Genomic DNA, 21,117 nt, shown 5'->3' with positions numbered 1-21,117 from the left:
ATAGCCAGCTGGAGACGATGTCTCCTGGGGCTAAATTACAGCAACATTCGTCCTAAACCAGGACTGCCATGTTATGTTGGCAAACAATCTTTACCACAAAGTACTGTTGCTGAATATTCCTCGATGTGAGATTTAGTAAAAGTAATTTTCTTACATCGTTACTATTTTTCTAAATCCTGCTATATTTCACGCGGTATATTTTCTGTCCTCAAAAGTTATCTAGGTATATAAGTGAAACCACAGTCTCAACCTGCTTTTCTTGGCTGTTGATTTCTGTCTGAAAAATTCAACTTGTATGACAGAAAATATGATATATCATCATCATCATCATCATCATCATCATCATCATCATCATCATCATCATCATTAAGCGTCCATTTTCCATGCTGGCATGGGTTAGATGGTTTGGCTGAAAACTGGTAAACCAGAGAGCTGCACCAGGTTCCAATCTGATTTGGCATCTTTCTACAGCTGGATGCCCTTCATATCGCCAACCACTCCAAGAGTGTAGTGGGTGCTTTTTACATGCCACCAGTACCAGTTATGAAACACTGGCATCGACCATGACTATGGTCTCATTTGGCTAGACAGATCTTCTCAAGGACGTTGTATTGCCAAAGGTCTTGGTCACTTGTTACTGCTTCCATGAGACCAAAACTATCCTCACCTGTGCTGGTGCCACATAAAAAGCACTGAGTCCACTCTGTGGAGTGGTTGGCATTTGGAAGGGCATCCAGCTGTAAAATCTGTTCCAACACAGGCACAGTAGTCTAGAGTAGTTTTTCCACCTGGCCAGCTCCTGTCAACCATCCTACCCATGCATGCGTGGAAGATGGATGTTAAACGATGATGGTGTTGATTTATGTATTTTTTTTTGTTTTTTATTTTTACAGTACACAATCTTTAATTTCCTACCAAAAAACCTGTTTGAACAATTCCGGAGAATCGCCAATTTCTATTTTCTCATCATGGGGTTAATACAGGTGAGATCCCAATCTTATTTTTTTATATTTCATGTTTTTGCACAGACGTAAAGTTGAGGGTCTTCGTTGGAGTTGTTGTTGTTGTTTGACCGCACCCCCAGGTCAACCTTGGACAAACAGACCTAAGATCTGTGGCATTCCAGCATGACCATCCTGTCTTTTACTCAAACAGTGTGTATCTCCCCACCTCTCTCCCCCAGCTCCTTTCTCTCTGTCTCCCGCATCTTCTCTCACTCTCCCCACCTTCTATCTCTCCCACCTCTCACCACCTCTCTCTCCCCACCCTCTCTCTCCCCACCTCTCTCTCTCATCCACCTCTCTCTCAGGCACAAGGCCTGAAATTGGGGGGTTAATTCGATTGCATCGACCCCCTCCCACTGTACTCGACTGGTACTTAACTTTATCAACCCCGAAAGGATGAAGGGCAGAGTCAACCTCGGCAGGATCTGAACTCAGAACGTAGCGGCAGACGAAATATTGCTAAGCATGTCGCCCGGTGTGCTAACAGTTCTGCCAGCTCTCCACCATTAATAATAATAATAATAATGATAATAATAATAATAATAATAATAATAATAATAATAATAATAATGATAGTGATAATAATAATAATAATAAAAATAATAATAATGATAATAATAATAATAATAATAATGATAGTGATAATAATAATAATAATAAAAATAATAATAATGATAATAATAATAATCATAATAATAATAATAATAATAATAATCATAATAATAATGATAATAATAATAATAATGATAATAATAATAATAAAAATAATAATAATAATAATAATAATATTAATAATATTAATAATACTAATAATAATATTGATAATAATAATAATGATGATGAAAGGAATAAATAATAATTGATCTGATACACTTTGTAGCAGAGTGTCTATTTCACCAGACTCCACAGGTGGTGGTGGGGGGGGGGGGGGGGTGTTTGTTTGTTTGTTTGTTGCCAGTGGTTACGGCAGTAGCATTATAGGTAATTGGTTGCCAGTGTATGAAGCTCATCGTAGTACAGGTGGTTGTTGGAGAGGTGCCTGCGGTCATGTTGGCGATGGTTGTTGTGGTAGCGGTCGGGATTGTGTTGTTGTTGTTGTTGTTGTTGGTGGTGGTGGTGGTAGTTGTGATTATAAATAAGTTTGTAGTATTGTAGTAACAGTAATAGCAACAGAGACAACAACAACAACAACAACACGTTTAGATGAGCACACGCACACACATCTGCACATACGTCCACACACACACACACACATCCATACACGCATCCACACACATGTACACACATTCGCAAACATCCACACACAACATAAACACACACATACACATTACCCATATGCTTACAGGCACACACACATACACTCACATAACCCATGCACACACACACACACACACACACACACATGCAGTCACATACACAAAGTAACCGCTAGTTATGAGGACTGGCAGCCATTGTCATTAAAACATGCAGCCGAGTGGAGCAAGACGCAGAGCAGTAAACAGCATGTGACAATAAAGCACTCGCCTCCCCCACTCATCCCCACCGCCCCCCCCCCAACATCCGCGCTGTCTCCCCCACCACCCTCCCACACCCTCACCCTCGACCGTCCCCCCCATCTCTGTTCAGCGTCGTTTCCTTTCATGTTGTGTCCAAAGTGAATTTAAATCCATAATATCTTGCTTTTACATATATATATATATATATATATATATATATATATATATATATATATATATATATATATATATATATATATATATATATATATATATATATATATATATATATGCTTGCGTAAATACGTGGAGTTATGTATGGAAATGTATGAATATACTGGTGTGCATGTGTGTGTGTGTGTGTGTGTGTGGTTAAGAAGCTTGCTTCTCCATCATGGTCTTTTGCTTCTCGACCGTATGGTTTTGGGCACATATATTATAACCCCAGGCGACCAGCCAAAGCCTTCTGCGTGGCTCTGGTTGGATGCAACTGAAAAAACGTGTGTGTGTATGTGTGTGGTTATGAAGCTTGCTTCTCGATCATATGGTTCTAAGTTCAGTCCCACGGCACAGCACCTTGGGCAAATGTCTTTTTATATAAACCTGGGCTACAATCAAAGTCTCCTGAATGGATTTGATAGATGGAAACTGAAAGAAGCCCACTGTATGTCATTATTATTGTATAATGTCTGTTTTCCTCGTTGGCATTGGTTGGACTTTTCGACAAGCCAGACAACTGTACTGAGCCCCACGGTCTCGTTGGGAATTCATCCTGCAGCTGGATGCCCTTCCTAATACCAACTGCTTTTCAGGGTGTACTGGGTGTTTTTTAGGTGTATGTGAGTGTGACCCCCAGTACTAGTGCAGTCAGTAAATAACTCTCCAGCCAGGACCTCTCAGCTGAGTCAGTGTAAAGTACTGAGAGAGGTAAAGTATAAAAAAATCTCGGGAACAGATGTCTTGCAGAAGAGATGATATCTAGCTTCTAGCAATTAGTAAGATGGATAAGTCTTCAGCAGGATACAAGAAGACAATGAGCGGAAACGAATTAAGCTGTGTCATCATTGTCATTGTTGCTTGGTCGAAGTAAGATGGATAAGTCTTCGGCAGGATACAACGAGACAATGAGTAGAAACGAATTCAACTGTGTCATTGTTGCTTAGTCAAACTCCTTGTTCGAGCAGACCAATGAAAAGAGTTGGTCCATCTATAAGCATCCTTCGTCTTAAACGGAATCCAAGACGTGACAGGAATCAGAAATGAAACCAATCGGAATGTAGGAGACCTGTGAATATCAAAGATAGGGGTTTGTCGTCCTAAAAATGAAAAAAATTGTTGAGTCACTCACTGTACGAATGTCAAGGTGTAACTGGTGACGTGATAAGTATATGGAGGATTGTCTAATGATATTTATTTCAATGCCATCTAGAATGACCGACCGCCTCTCTCTTCGCTTCTCTGCCCCGTTCATGTGTGTAGTATTGTTGTTGTTGTTAGCGGTGGTGTTGGTGGCGGCATTGTTGTTGCTCTTTGTACATACGTGTGTGTGTGTGAGTGTGTTGTGTGCGGGTGTGTCAATACGTCTTGCTTGTCTTTAGATCGATGTTTCAAAGGCAGTTTATACATGTCCATGCTTGATGAAACTCACTATCAGCTAGGTTTTGGTTCTGCTTGACCGACTTCATTTATGTGTGTATGTGTGTGTGTATTAGTATATGTACATTCATATATATATATATATAAAATTTTATGCATATCTATTTACATTTATACATATATCTACCTACGTACCTATCTACGTGTGTGTGTGTGTGTGTATATGTATGTATATACATATATCTCTGTGTATGTATATGTATGTATATATATATATATATGTGTGTGTGTATATATATATATATGTGTGTATGTATATTGTATATGTATATGTATGTATATGTATATATATGTATATATATATATGTATATATGTATATATATGTATATGTATATATATGTATATGTATATATATGTATGTATATATATGTATATATATGTATGTATATATATGTATATATATGTATATGTATATATATGTATGTATATATATGTATATATACATATTATATATATGTATTATATATATATATATATATATATATATATATATATATATGTACATTTATTCATATCTATATATACCACGTGTGTGTAGATATGTGTATATACAGAGATGTGTATGTATGAAAATATGTATATGTATTTATATGTTTATAGAGATAGATAGATGTATATATATAGGTGTGCATGTGTGTGTAAACACATATATGCATACACACACACACACACACACACACACACACACACACACACACACACACACACATGGACATATGTTATTGATGATACTGTCAACAGTCTCTAGACAATGCAGACTTTGAAATTACTCTCCGCAGTTGGTTTTCTATCTCTTTCCTGAAACAAACGAAGTTCTATCATTGACCTGACTGTTTTTTCCTCTCAACAGCCGTATTCATAGCAACAATAATGCCACGGAAAAAAAAGTCGATGTGTGTGAAGTAGCAATCACAAAGATTGTGGAGATCCTCGTCGTTATAATTTCTTGCCTTGGCAGCTTCAAGCACTAAAACCTTACCTCTGGGAAATCATCAGAATAATAGTGCAAAGGATTTTGTGTGTGTGTGTGTGTGTGTGTGTGTGTGTGTGTGTGTGTGTGTGTGTGTGTGTGTATGTGTGTGTGTGTGTGGTGTGTGTGTGTGTATATATCATCATCATCATCATCATCATCTAATGTCCGCTTTCCATGCTGGCATAGGTTGGACGATTTGACTGAGGACTGGTGAAACCGGATGGCAACACCAGGCTCCAATCTGATTTGGCAGAGTTTCTACAGCTGGATGCCCTTCCTAACGCCAAGATCTATATATATATATATATATATATATATATATATATATATATATATATATATATATAAGAATATATAGCTGCAGGAGTGGCTGTGTGGTAAGTAGCTTGCTTACCAACCACATGGTTCCAGGTTCAGTTCCACTGCGTGGCACCTTGGGCAAGTGTCTTCTACTATAGCCTCAGGCCGACCAAAGCTTTGTGAGTGGATTTGGTAGACGGAAACTGAAAGAAGCCCATCGATGCTGGTGTATTTATGTCCCCGTAACTTAGTGGTTCGGCAAAAAGAGACCGATAGCATAAGTACTAGGCTTACAAAGAATAAGTCCTGGGGTCGATTTTCTCGACTAAAGGCGGTGCTCCAGCATGGCCGCAGTCAAATGACTGAAACAAGTAAAAGAGTAAAAGAGAGAGAGTATATATGTATTTATATATATAAGTACATATGTATGTTTATATAAGTATATACTGTGTATATACATATATATATATATACATATATATATATAGGGAGAATTCACAAAAAAAAAAAACAAAAGACGAAGACAGGTGGTGTAGACAACAAACAGATGTATTAGTATAACGCTCAGGAAGTGAAAATGTCTTTAATGTTTCGAGCCTATGCTCTTCCACAGAAAGGAACACAGAAAGAAATAAGGAGAGAAAAAATGTGTGTAGTGGCTAGCGATCTATCATATGTGTATATATATATATATGCTAGAGCCTCGTGGAACTTTAGGTGTTTTTGCTCAATAAACACTCACAACGCCCGGTCTGGGAATTGCAACCGCGATCCTGCGACTGCGAGTTCGCTGCCCTAACCACTGGGCCATTGCGCCTCCACTGGTTTTCCTTCTAAATGTTTAATAATAAACAACTTCAAAAAGACTGACATGTTTGAACAAGATTATACATTGATATTTATGGATTGTCTTCTCCTTTCTTTTATTAAAAAAAAATTATTATCATTATTATTATTATTATTATTATTATTATTATTATTATTAGATTGCTGTTTGTGTTTTAACTATTTTTGTTGTATTATTGTTATTAAGTAAAAGAAATTGGCTAGGGGTCGGGGTGGGGAGTAAGAAAGCGGAAACAAATTGATGGGAGACTCAGGAGTGGGGGACATGGTTTTTTTTTTTTTTCTGTCTTCGATATAAACAGCTTGAGAAAAAAAAAATGAGAATAAACATCTCAACAAAACATAGTAATAAAAAGCAAAACTAAAAACAACAAAAAATCTGGATTTTGGCCTGTGAACTAAACAAAATATTTAAAATGGTGGGGAGTCAAAAGTAAATGGGAAATAAAACAATGATCTATAGAAAATATGGAATGGAAATAGAAAACGAAAAGAAGAGTAATTATGGAAAGAAAAGAAATACATATAAATGTGTGTAGTCGGAGGTTTATTTATGAATAAAAGTATGAGGTTATGAATGATGTGTTCACAGAAATATTATCCATTAATTCTAATTAATTTTTTGATTAGTTTGGAAAACAAAAGCAAAACACAAAATCCTGGTGGTAATTATTACTTGCAATTTTCAAAGGCAATGGCCGGCATTTTTTTTTTTTTTTTTTTGTCAAAGAGTTAGTATTGATCTTTCAGAATTGGTTAATGTGCTTTGAGGAAGATCCCTTGGATAACAGTGGTGGCATGGAGTGGGGAGTCTTGTATGCATGGGCAACTGCTGGTCTTCCATAAACAACCTTGCCCGGACTTGTGCCTTGAAGGGTAACTTTCTAGGTGCAATCCCATGGTCATTCGTGACCGAAGGAGGTCTCCGGTTTTGAACACACTTTTATGTGGAGCAGAAAGATGGACTCCCTACTATATAAACATATAGACATATAAAAAAAACTTAAAACCTTTCACATGTGTTATCTGCAGTTGTGGACTGGTCAAGTTGTCAGCTTGCCCGATGACAAGTGGGGCCATTGAAATCCATATATGGGGTCCATGTTAGTATCTAAGGGGCCCATCCCCTCTAGTTTGAGAAGGTTATTCACTCCTGGAAGAATGCATTAATTATTTCAGCCTGGCTGTGTTTGTAGACAGTTGAAAAGAATACTTTTAACAAAAAACAAGAAATTAAATGATAGCATTGTAGTTATGAGTGAGCCCCCTTGTAGTTGCAGGTGGACCCCTTAGTCTCCTAGCAACCAATACTTTTGGACCCAGTCCGCCACTGGTCATCTGCATGATATATGGAAACATAAAATTGCAAGATATGATATCGAATATCTAAAATTTAGAGATATACAATATCTACAGTATTGCAAGCATGCTTTTGAGAATTTAGTGTAGATGGGCAGGATATGTTCGAATGCAAGGTGATCGCATTCCGAAAATTCTTTTGTATGACCAACAGGTAGAAAGGGTCTGTGGTAAAGGAAGACCCATCCTTAAGTATAAAGTTAAGTTGAAACAATCACTAAAATGCCAACAGCTTGATTTAACATCTTGGGGAAAATTATTGCAGAGATAAATCTGAGAGTTGTAAAAATGTCAAACATCTAAACAATAGAAGAATTATATCCTGAGATCAATAGACACATTTGCCCAGTCCCAGGTAAAAATCAAAATAAATATATTGTCCTCACTGCGACTTCATAGCAAAATCCATTCCTGGACTCAAATTACATTTACACATCCATTACAAAAATAAATGCAGTGTCTTTTATTTTTAATCTTTTTTTTTTTTTAACCCTTCCTTTCCTTCAAACATTCATACATTGAAATCAATGAGAGCAACCATAGTCATCATCATCATCATCATCATCATTATTATTATTATTATTTAGGTGGCAAGCTGGTAGAATTGTTAGTACACCGAGCAAAATGCCTAGCAGTGTTTCATCTGCTGCTATATCCTTTCGGGGTGAATAAATTAAGTACCAGTTACACACTGGGGTTGATGTAATCAACTTTCCCTCTCCCCCCAAAATTTCAGGCCTTGTGCATATAATAGAAAGAATTATTATTATTATTGCCTTTGCACAGTTTCTAATGCTAGAGATGTACTACGGTGTCAGCTGTTCACTACCAGTGAACTAAGGTAACACCTCTTAATTTTTCAAGCACTTTCCAGAGTATTTGAGCGGTTCCAAGCAGTGCTGCTTTCTGCAAGTGCTCCACCCTTATTGCAGCCCCTATTTGTTCCACGTACTTCTCGAGATAAAATTTCAGGCCTTGTGCTTACAGTAGAAAGTATTATTACTTAATTTTTGAGAGCGATTGGGTTCATTTTTAGTTTCCTCGTTTGTGAGAGCAGTCGATTTTATTTCAGATATTCCCATTTTAAAAATCATCTCTGGCTAATCGTTGAGAGGATGTTGGTGTTGTCTTGGCAGAGGTTTGCACTCTCTGGGTGCTCTTGTTATTATTATTATTATTATTATTATTATTATTATTATTATTATTATTATTATTATTGTTGTTGTTGTTGTTATTGTCTTTATCAGCTGTGATCTGATTATTGATCATCAAAGCAAAGCAAAATTCCATGTCGTGAGAAATATTTTATAATCTTGTCTGGATAGCTGAAAGGTGTTGAATAAAATGTATTCATTTATGTTGCATACATATGACAGGAGAAACACATGCAAACAGTTATGGGCTTAATGGTAGACAGAGTTTTTAAACAGACCTCAATTTATGTGTATAAATTATACATACACACCAGAGCATCGATTTGCTGTTTATGTATAATTTATATACATATCTCCACTAGAAAATGGAACCACATCCAGTAACAATTTATATAGAATGTAAATATTTATATTTGCATTAAATATGTATATGCATATTTATCTATCTATTTATCTATCTACCTACCTACCTATCTATCTATCTATCTATCTACCTATCTACCTATCTACCTATCTATCTATCTATCTATCTATCTATCTATCTATCTACCTACAAAACCATTACCAAGGGCCTGCTTGATATTCCTTAGGGCTTCTGGGACAGAGTGAACCAGTTTGTACTCATACGAGAATATCACTCAACATAGTTTGGTTGTTGTCATTTTCATAAGGTCTGTGGGTGCGAATTTTGTACACCAATATTGTTGGGAAAGAAAAAGAGTCAAGATTAAATCCAATCTGATCCTGCATGGTTTCTACTGCTGGATGCCCTTCCTAACGCCAACCACTCCGAGAGTCTAGTGGGTGATTTTTACATGGTACTGGCATCAACCATGCTTGAATGGTGCTTTTTGCATGCCACCAGCACGGGCATCAGATACGCTCAGATGGTGCTTTTTATTTGCCACCAGTACTGGCCGCCAGTCAGGCGATACTGGCATCGACCACACTCAACTGGTGCTTTTTACGTGCCACCAGCACAGGTTCCAGTCAGGTGACACTGACGTCAAGCATTATAAATTTTATAGATAAAATATTTTTCTAGGAACAAATTACAATTTATAACATTATTACTATGGGAAATAATTGCTCTGCTTTACGAGTTTTCACTTTACAAGCAGTCTCCAGGAACAAAGTAACTCATATATTGAGGCATTACTGTATCGACTTAAGCTGTTGCTGTTGGTTTTGTTGATGTTGTTGATGCTGATGATAAAGAAGTGCAACAATGGTGCTGTTAAGATTTTGTGCACTTTTATATGATTTGTTTATATATTTATTTATCACTTCCTCCCCCCCCCACACCCTCTCTCTCTCTCTCTCTCTCTCTCTCTCTCTCTCTCTATCTCTCTCTCTCTCTCTCTCTCTCTCTCTCTCTCTCTCTCTCTCTCTCTATCTCTCTCTCTCTCTCTCTCTCTCTCTCTCTCTCTCCTTAACCTATCTTCTCAGCCACAATAGTCGTATGCTAATGTTAGCCGGCTTTGTTTGTCTACGTGTGCATTTGTGTGTGCACGCGTTATGCACGTGTGTTGTGAGTCTGTGCTTTTGTGAACGCACGTCTGTTCCTCTTTCAAACACTATACAACGCATGTATCTGTGCAGCCATGTATGTATATGTATTTATATGTGTGTGTGTGTGTGTGTGTGCATTTGTGTGTGTATGTTTTTGTGCATATATATTTGCGTGTGAATGTGTGTGTACACACATGTATATATTTGTATTTGTGTGTACATGTGTGCGTATGCATGTTGCTATGTAACCATGGCTACAAATTCCTTTTCTTTTTATTTGCTTTTCATCTTTTATTTATGTATTTATTTATTTTTTTCCGTTATTTCTGGTTTGTTTTTTGTTCCTTTTGAAACTTTTTTTTTCCCTGTTTTTCTTTTCCTTCCATTGTTTTTGTTGCTGCTGTTGCAGCTTTTGTTGTTGTTGTTGTTGCTGCAGCTGTTGTTGTTATTGACAATATTGATATGTGATTGATGAATCATCTATAGGCAATCCCCCCCCCACCTCCACTTCGCTGTAGTGTTCATCACTTAATCATCCTGATACAGTGACTTCAAGCTCCCTCTGACCACTACTCGCTCTGACTCTTCCTTCCAACTCACACTCCCTCTCCCTTCTAAACTTCACTCCCTCCAATCGCCCCTTCCTTCTTCTGACTTCTCCTCCCCCTCTCTTTCTTCCTCTGACTCTTCCTCCTTCTGATCTTTACTCCCTTTGGTCCTCATTCTCTCTCTCACTCTTCCCACGCATCTACATGTTCTGTTGTCTTCAGTGTTTGTCTTCGGTGTTCTACGGATCAGAATGGTAAAGTATCCTCAGACAAAAAATACTTCATCCTTACCCTTACCATTCCTGTCCCAGCTGTTATTAAGCTTTGTCTGCTTACATTCAGGGTTCAAATCTCCCACCAAATACATATCATCTCTCTTGAATTACATTCCTTTCTGAAGTTAATTTAATAAATACCAGTGATATACATGGGGAAAAAAACAACATGTATTCAACCTACTATATTATTCTTCTCCTATGTAAATTGTTGTCTCCCCTTGTGATGTTCCCACCTCATCTATTATTATTATTATTATTATTATTATTATTATTATTATTATTATTATTATTAGAAGGGTGGAAAGCTGGCAGAATCATTAGCAGACCAGGCAAAATGCTTATAAGCATTTCATTTACCTTTATGTTCTAAGTTCAAATCTCGCTGAGGTCAACTTTGCCTTTCATCCTTTCAGGGTCTGTAAAATAAGTACCAGTTGAAAAGTGGGTTTTGATGTAATCAGCCAGACCCCACTCCCACCAAAATATATAGCCTTGTGCCAATAGTAGAAAAAAAAAATTATTATTATTATTATTATTATCATCATCATCATCAACATTGCCTTTGCACAGCTTCTAACGCTGGAGGTGTACTACGGTGTCAGCTGTTCACTACCTTATTTTTTGAGCACCTTCCAAAGTATTCAGGTGGTTCCAAGCAATGCTGTTTTCTGCAAGTGCTTCACCCTTATTACAGCCCCTATTTGCCCCTAATTTTTTCCATATTATTATTATTATTATTTTATGTTTGACTTTTGCTTTGCATTTGTACAAATTGGCTCCAAGTCTCACCCAGAGACCTCAAGAGACAAGTTAAAAGTTCATGTAGGTGTTATGCCTAGGGTGCCATATATTTGGTTTTGTACATCGTGTTGTTCTAGAGACTGTTTAAGAAACCATAAGAAAATTATGTGTTTCTTTTAAAATTTGAGATTACATAGACAGCATTTTATGTAGGATATAGGCAGTTCCCATGAGCACTATCTTTTGAACTTCAGTCATTTTGGGGTTTCCTGGTATCTGAGCAAAGTAGCAATCAACCCCTTTTGCTATCATTCCCAGGGCACCTATGACAACAGGTATTGTTTTATCATTATTATCATTATTATTATTATTATTATTATTATTATTATTATCATTATTATCATTATTATTATCATTATTATTATTATTATTATTATTATTATTATCATCATCATCATTAAGAGCTGTAGAACAGAAGAGATGAATTCAAAATTTTTGCCTGCCTTTCATCTCTGCAGGGTCAATATATCGTTGTCGTTGCATAAGATGGATTGATTCTATTGAATATTATCCTACCTGCCCCCGCGAACATTACACACGTGGCCCAATCAAAATGAAATCATCATCATAAGCAGCAGCAGCAGCAGTACCACAATTTCATCATTGTCATCCTTCATCATCATCATCATCATCATCATCATCGTCGTCATCATCATCATCATCATCATCATCATCATCATCATCATCATCGATTAGCACTGGATGTGGTGGTGACTCTCACTGTCGTTCCTCGTTATCTACAGTAGTTGGCCGAGAGACTTCGGCGCCGAAGGGAGTGGCAGTGAGAAGCAGGTGTGGTGAGGTGGGAGTGGAGTGGAGTGGAGCCATTGCTTTGTAGGATGTTTGCGTTGCTAAGCAACTTTGTATGGCCGTAAGTTTGGAAGTACTACAAGAAAAGGGATATATATGTAAATAGACAGATGGATAGGTGAGGTGTGTGTGCTTAGATATATATGCATATACACACACACATGTATATATATATACTCACACACACACATGTATATATATATACTCACACACACACATATAAACACACATGGACATATAAACACACATGGACATATATATAGAGATGTATATATATACATATATACAGTTATCCCTCGACTATCGTGCGTGTTACATTCCAGCCACCACCACCCCCCTGCAAAAGGTGAAAATCCATGAAGTAGAAACAGCGTTGTACTGCATTTTTGTTTTGTTGTTCTTATTATTTGTATATATTTATTTTATTATAAATGCAAAACACCATGGAGGAATCGATGTAAGCTTAAATAATAAACCGCATTAGGTGAACCGCGAAATGGCAAGGGATTACTGTATATACATATATATATATATATATATATATATATATATATATATACCGGAGTAAGCACATAAATGTGCAACAAGGTGGAAAAAAGAGTACTCGAATACCAGAGGTAGAGTAATATGCTTTATTTAAAAGCAGCAGAAATATAACAAAAAAACTGTTACGCTGAGTTTCACGTTCCCGTTCATCGGACAAACAAAACTGTCCGATGAACGGGAACGTGAAACTCAGAGTAACAGTTCTTTTGTTATATTTCTGCTGCTTTTAAATAAAGTATATATATATATATATATATATATATATATATATATATATATATATATATATATATATACATATATATATATGTATGTATATATGAATGTATAATCATTGTTATATATCATATATTATGAAAAATTCTTGCAAACTAAGTACAAAAAACAAAATGTCCATGTGGTTAAGAAACTTATTTTGCAATCAAGTGCCTTTGGGTTCAAACCCACTGCTTGGAACCTTGGGCAAGTGTTATTTATTATATCCCCAAGCACATGGTTCCAGGTTCAGTCCCACTGTGTGGCACCTTGGGCAAATGTCTTCTATTAAAGCCTCCAGCCAACCAAAGCATTGTGAGTGGATTTGGTAGACAGAAACTGAAAGAAGCCCATCCGCAGGTGTGTCTGTGTGGTAAGAAGCTTGCTTACCAACCACACGGTTCCGGGTTCAGTCCCACTGTGTGGTACCTTGGGCAAGTGTTTTCTACAATAGCCTCAGGCCGACCAAAGCCTTGTGAGTGGATTTGGTAGACAGAAACTGAAAGAAGCCCATCCGCAGGTGTGTCTGTGTGGTAAGAAGCTTGCTTCCCAACCACACGGTTCCAGGTTCAGTCCCACTGTGTGGCACCTTGGGCAAGTGTTTTCTACGATAGCCTTGGGCCAACCAAAGCCTTGTGCGTGGATTTGGTAGACGGAAACTGAAAGAAGCCCATCATATATATATATATTTATGTGTGTCTGTGTTTGCCCCTACCATCACTTGACAACTGATGTTGGTGTGTTTACGTCCCCGTAACTCAGCTGTTTGGCAAAAGAGGCCGACAGACTAAGTACTAGGCTTAAAAAATAATTAGTCCTGGGGTTGATTTCTTTGACTAAAAACACCTTCCAAGGTTGTGCTCCAGCATGGCCGCAGTCAAATGACTGAACCAGGCAAAAGAATAAAAGACTAAACATTCATAGATAAAACGAACACCAATCAAGCAATGAATTGCTAAGATGTGTTGTTAAAAGCTTAAGACGTTTTTCTTATAATTATATATAATGTCCAGTCAGGCTGATCACTAACATGTAACCGTGCCATTGTTGACCTGTTGCCATCTCTCTCTCTCTCTCTCTCTCTCTCTCTCTCTCTCTCTCTCTCTCTCTCTCTCTCTCTCTCTCTCTCTCACTCTCTCTCTCTCCCTATCTCTCTATCCATCTCTCTATCCATCTATCCATCTCTCTCTCTGTATATATATATATATATATATATATATATATCCATCTCTCTCTCACACTCTCTCTCTCTCTCTCTCTCTCTCTCTATCTCTCTATCCATCTCTCTATCCATCTATCCATCTCTCTCTCTGTATATATATATATATATATATATATATATATATATATATATATATATATATCTGTCCGTCTATCTATTTCTCTTTCTGTCTATCTATTTCTATCTATCTATCTAACTACCTGTCTATCTATCTCTCTCTCTGTCTATTTATCTGCCTATCTCTTCTTCTCTATATAAAAAAGTGTTACTAGTAATTGATTAAAGGTAGTAATTTATTGGTCAACTCATGACATATAACCCTCTTAGTGTACACATCCTTTCCCCCTCTCTCTCCCCCCTCTCTCACTTTCTTCCTCTTTGACATTTACCTCTATTGTTGGGCTCCTCTCTGTCCCTGTCTCTCTCTTTTTCTCTACCTCTCTCTCTCTCTCTCTCTTTCTCTGCCCCTCTCTCACTTTCTGTCTTTCTCTCTCTCTCTTTAACATATACCATGTCACTGTATACCTCTTCCACTTTCTTCCTTTCTCTCTCCCTCTCTTTCTCTCTCCCCCTCTCTCTCTCTCTCTCTCTCCAGCATGTACCTCTACTGTCGTGCACCTCTCTCACTTTGTCTCTATCTCTCTCTCTTTCTCTTTCCCTACCTGTTTCTCACTCTCTCTGTCTTTCTGCTTATCTCTCCCTTTTAACCCCCTCTCTCTCTCTCTCGCTCTATACCCCCCTCTCTCTCTCTCTCTCTCTCTCTCTCTCTCTCTCTCTCGCTCTATACCCCCTCTCTCTCTCTCTCTCTCTCTCTCTCTCTCTCTCTCTCTCTCTCTCTCTCTCATACCTCATAATACATAATAGTAATTTATTGCTGACTATTGACTTATTTCTGCCATTGTATATACTCCCCTCCCCTGCCCTCCCTCCCTCTCTTTAACATTTTCCCTAACAGTCTATATCCCCCCCCCCCGTTTTCTCTATCTTTCCCTATCTTTCTCTATCTTTCTCTTTCTTTCTCTCTCTCTCTCTCTCTCTCTCTCTCTCTCTCTCTCTCTCTCTCCTTTTCTCTCTCCCTCTTATATCAGCACTAATTTTATGTTTATTTTGTACCCTGCTTTTTGTGAAAAAAAATAAACACTGGTGGTCCTCATTGTGTTGTTGTTGTTGGGGTGAGGGGCGTTTATGCTAACGGTGGTGGTGGTGGTGGTGGTGGTGGTGGTGGTGGTTACAGCATGGCCGGTGGTTATTCGCTTGGTTCATTGTATTTGTGATCGTGGGATCCAACAAAGAAGAGACTGTGCACCTCAGGGTGGAATAAATACAGCAAGGTATTATTTTTGTTTGACGCACAGGGTCCGTGGTCAATTTTCTCGCCAGTAAACATCAATGTATGTGTGTGTGTGTGCCTATTTTCCATTGACACACACACACAAACACACAAACACACATGCATATGGATGGCTTCTTCACATTCAGTTTGAACTTGGAAGGGAATAACTCTTGCAGTATCTATCTTATTTCTTTATTGCCCACAGGGGGCTAAACAGAGGGGACAAACAAGGACAGACAAAGGGATTAAGTCAATTACATCAACCCCAGTGCATAACTGGTACTTACTTTATCGACCCTGAAAGGATGAAAAGCAAAGTCGACCTCAAGCCATCTATCTATCTATCTAGCCATCTGTCTGTCTACCTATCTAGCTAGCTATCTATCTACATATCCATCTCTATCTCTCTCTCTCTCTCTCTCTCTCTCTCTCTATCTATCTATCTATCTATCTATCTATCTATCTATCCATCTATCTGTCTATCCATCTTTCTCTCTATCTATCTCTATATCTGTCTATCTATCTATCTCTATCTATCTATATATGTGTGTATACACATCTATCTATCTATTTACCCATCTCTGTCTATCCATCTCTTCATCTATCTGTCTATCTATCTATCTATCTATCTATCCATCCATCTCTCTCTTTATCTATCTATCTATCTATTTATCTATCTATCCATCTATCTATTTATCTATCTATCTATCTATCTATCTATCTATCTATCTATCTATCTATCTATCTATCTATCTATCTCTCCAACTACCTGTCTATCTATATGTCTGTCTGTCTATCTATCTGTTTGCCCATCAATTTATCTCTTTCTCTCTCTCTCTCTCCCTCTCTCGCTCAGGTCCATGATACTGAGGTCAATTAGTGCAATAGCAAGTCAGATCCCTCTCCCTGTCTCCTTCTACCTCTCCCCTCTACGCAACATCTAAATGCTTCATTCAATTTTTATTTCTAGTTATTGTTTGTTTGTTTGTTTTCTTTCTCTAGTCTCGTTTCTTTGTAATCCGTTGTTCTGTTGTTCTTTTATTCTCTTGTTCTGTTGTTCTGGTAAAACAACTTCTGTAGACATGAGAATTGTTGATATTGGGTTAAATTTACATCTCAAGTTCATCTACACAAACACACACGCGCGCACATGCACACACACACACACACACACACACACACACACACACACACACACACACATACACATACATTCAGGCATGGCTGTGTGGTAAGAAGATTGCTTCCTCAGCACATGCTTCCGGGTTCAGTCCCACTGCATGGTACCTGGGTAAGGATCTTCTATTGTAGCCTCAGACTGGATGTGGTAGACGGAAACTAAAAGAAGCCTGTTGCGTGTTTATGTGTGTGTGTGTGTGTGTGTGTGTGTGTGTGTGTCTTTGTGTGTGTGTGTGTGTCTTTGTGTCTGTGTTTGTCCCCCATCACTATTTGACAATTGGTGTTGGTGTGTTTACATCCCTGTAATCTAGCAGTTCAGCAAAAGAGACTGATAAAATAAGTACTAGGCTTTTAAAAAAAGTCCTGAGGTCAATTCATTCAACTAAAATAAAATTCTTCAAGGCAGTGCCCCAGCATGGCCTTTATCTAATGACTGAAACAAGTAAAAGATACGATATACATATATATATATAATAAACAGAAGACAGGTGTGGTATTAAATGCTTTATAGGAAATACACATGTTTCAAGAAAATGCCTAAATAATTACATAACACTAGTAGAAACATTATGCACTCATGCAATTTACTTCATCAGTGTCTCACCATAAATACAACAATCTATGTTGAAGTTCCAGATCTATATATACGTTTTGCCATTATGCAAAGAATCAAGCCTGTGAGTCTCAAAAGTAGCAGACATAGCTTCACATCAAAGAAATCCAAGCAACGCTATGCCTCTTTTGAAACCAAAATGTGAGAGAAAATGAGAGGGAGTTTTTGACTACCAATTCACTCACAAAGCATTAGGTGGCCCCAGGACACTTGCCCAGGGTGCTAGATAGTGGGACTGAACCTCAAACCATGTGGTTGGGAAGCAAACTTCTTACCACACAGCCATGCTTGCGCCTGCCTTATCTTAGACAATCACTGGGATTCTCCAGCCATTGTACTTATTGATCAATATCCATATCCATATTGATTACTTGTATTGATTTCTCTCTCTCTCTTTCTCTTTCTCACTCTCGTCTTTCTTGTAATTTTATTAAAAATACCAATATAGATATTCACTATTTGTGCATGGCTAATGCAAAGCAATCAAACATCCATTAAGATCTTTCTGATTGTACTTTTCTGCCTTGTTCTCTCTGTTCCACACAAAACAGGTAAAAACACGTATTATTTGGGCCAAAGGGTTAGAGTGGTCCAAATTAAAACTGTCCATTAAAAGCTCGTGTTAATTTACATTCCATTCTATCCGTCGCGACAGACAACTTACCTGGATCAGTGCAACTCCTCCTTTGTGCCAAATGCCATAATCGAATAATGAGGCACACATCTCTGGCCTGGTTTTAGTCTCTTTGCTCTTTCGCTGGCTGAAATGTCCCATCTGTACAGTCCAAGAGTGGAGGCGCAATGGCCCAGTGGTTAGGGCAGCGGACTCGTGGTCATAGGATCGCGGTTTCGATTCCCAGACTGGGTGTTGTGAGTGTTTCTTGAGCAAAAACACCTAAAAGCTCCACAAGGCTCCAGCAGGGGATGGTGGCGAACCCTGCTGTACTCTTTCACCGCAACTTTCTCTCACTCTTACTTCCTGTTTCTGTTGTGCCTGTAATTCAAAGGTCAGCCTTGTCACACTCTGTGTCACGCTGAATATCCCCGAGAACTACGTTAAGGGTACACGTGTCTGTGGAATGCTCAGCCACTTGCACGTTAATTTCATGAGCAGGCTGTTCCGTTGATCGGATCAACTGGAACCCTCGACGTCATAAGCGACGGAGTGCCAACAACACAGTACAAGACATAGATCAGTGGTTCTCAACCTGTGGTCTGCAAAGGTTGTACTGGGGGTCTGTGAACATGTTAAGCTGACAGACCTTTCGATACACTGGGGTCCATGGGAAACCTCATTTAAATAAAAAAGGGTCCCTGGTAGTGAAAAGGTTGGGAACCACTGCCATAGATGATAGCAGTAGTTTGCTGTTTCAGTCATTTGACTGTGGCCATGCTGGAGCACCGCCTTTTTTTAGTCTAGCTAATCAACCCCCCCAGGACTTATTCTTTGTAAGCCTAGTACTTATTCTATCGGTCTCTTTTGCTGAACCGCTAGGTTACGGTGGACGTAAACACGCCAGCATCGGTTGTCAAGCGATGTTGGAGGGGGGGACAAGTTTCACACTTACCTGATACATATCACCATCACCATCATCATCACCATCATCATCACCATCATCACCATCACCATCACCACCCATAGTTGTTTATGCATAATATTTTAGTCATTCTATTTGTTTATTCATTCTTTAATCTTTCTTCCTTTCTTCTTCTTCTTCTTCTTCTTCATGTCTTAATCAGTTGATCATCGACAGTCCAGTGAGTCCAGCTACCAACATTCTTCCGTTGCTCTTTGTAGTCTCCGTCACAGCAGTTAAACAGGTATGTAAATAAAACCTCCTACATTCTTTTATTTTTTCCATTCATTTCCTGGTTTCAGTCGCTGGCCTACAGCCATGCTGGAGCACTGCCTTCAAGGAGTTTTTTCCCCCCTTTCTTAATCAATTATTATTGCTTCCAGCACTCGTTTACTCGATCCTTATTGTATCAACCAATTTTATCAAATATTTCACTATTGATTGAGGTTAATTGATTAAGCTCTGATCCTTTAGGAATTATTTAGACTTGTACTCTTATTCACACACACACACACACACACACACACACACACACACACACATGCACACACAATATGGTGTTGTATGGATGCAATTAACATTGGATGAGACGAGCCTCCGTCTTTGGGGTAGAGAAGATCTTACATTTCACATCTTAATGCAGGGTGGCTCGTCTCATCCAGTGTTAATTGCATCCATGCAACACCATATTGTGATGCACTAAATCTACCGACACACATGCACACATGTGCATACATGCCTAATTAGATGCAAATATCATAATATCAAAGCCATCTGTGCTTCATAATTAATGTAAATGCACATGTACACATATATAAGCAAGCATACATACATAGGTACAAACACACACATAGATACACACACACACACACACACACACACACACACACATATATATATATGTGTGCATGCATAAATATACATGTGAATACAAAGATACATGCATTCATATTCTAAGGTGGGTAAAAATTGCCAAGATCCATGGACGAATCCTCTCAAGCGGTTTTAGTCTTTCATCATCGCTGCCATGTCCTGACTCTCCCAGAGACCAATGTCTGTCCTTAGGGCATCAACATATGTCATCCTCGGTCTCCCCCTTCTAGTATGTCCGTGCAGGGACCCCCACAGGCGCACTCAGTGCAGTATCAACTCTGAATGATGGTCAGCATGTCCAGCTAACCTCAGTCTCCTCTGTGTTATTTTCGAGCTGACTATTGGGAGGCTCTCGTACAGCTCTGGATTCTGCATCCTCAGTGTATACATACACACATACATACACGCATACATACACACAGACACACATACATACACACATTGTCCAACCCATGCCAGCATGGAAAATGGATGTGAAACGATGATGATGATGACGATGATTCATGCACACATTCATATGTACATATGCACATACATACACACATATATCCACTCATACACATACAAACACATACACACACACACATTCATACATACATATGCACATACATACACACATACACGCATATACACACACGCACGTACATGTGTACATGCATACACATACACACATACACGCATACATACACATATGCATATACACATACTCACATACACACATGCACACACATACAGACACACACACATGCATACATAGACATTTATCTATTTCCCCTCCCCC

At 38.3% G+C, this 21,117-nt stretch overlaps 1 protein-coding gene across 1 annotated transcript in view; it reads left to right on the top strand.

The window, feature by feature from the left end:
- LOC106881045 (phospholipid-transporting ATPase IF) overlaps positions 1 to 21,117 on the top strand; it is a 94,575-nt gene that overhangs the window by 23,223 nt on the left and 50,235 nt on the right. Inside the window, exons 3-4 of the mRNA XM_089366543.1 lie at positions 894 to 983; positions 19,627 to 19,707. Of these exons, the coding sequence (XP_089222669.1) occupies positions 894 to 983; positions 19,627 to 19,707 (171 nt within the window). The remainder of the gene's footprint in view (positions 1 to 893; positions 984 to 19,626; positions 19,708 to 21,117) is intronic.

Source organism: Octopus bimaculoides, chromosome 19 (assembly GCF_046866305.1).
Source record: "Octopus bimaculoides isolate indiv1 chromosome 19, ASM4686630v1, whole genome shotgun sequence".
Classification (NCBI taxonomy): Eukaryota; Metazoa; Mollusca; class Cephalopoda; order Octopoda; family Octopodidae; genus Octopus; species Octopus bimaculoides.
The sequence above is the reverse complement of the archived record's forward strand: the minus strand, read 5'-3'. Positions and strand labels throughout refer to the sequence as shown.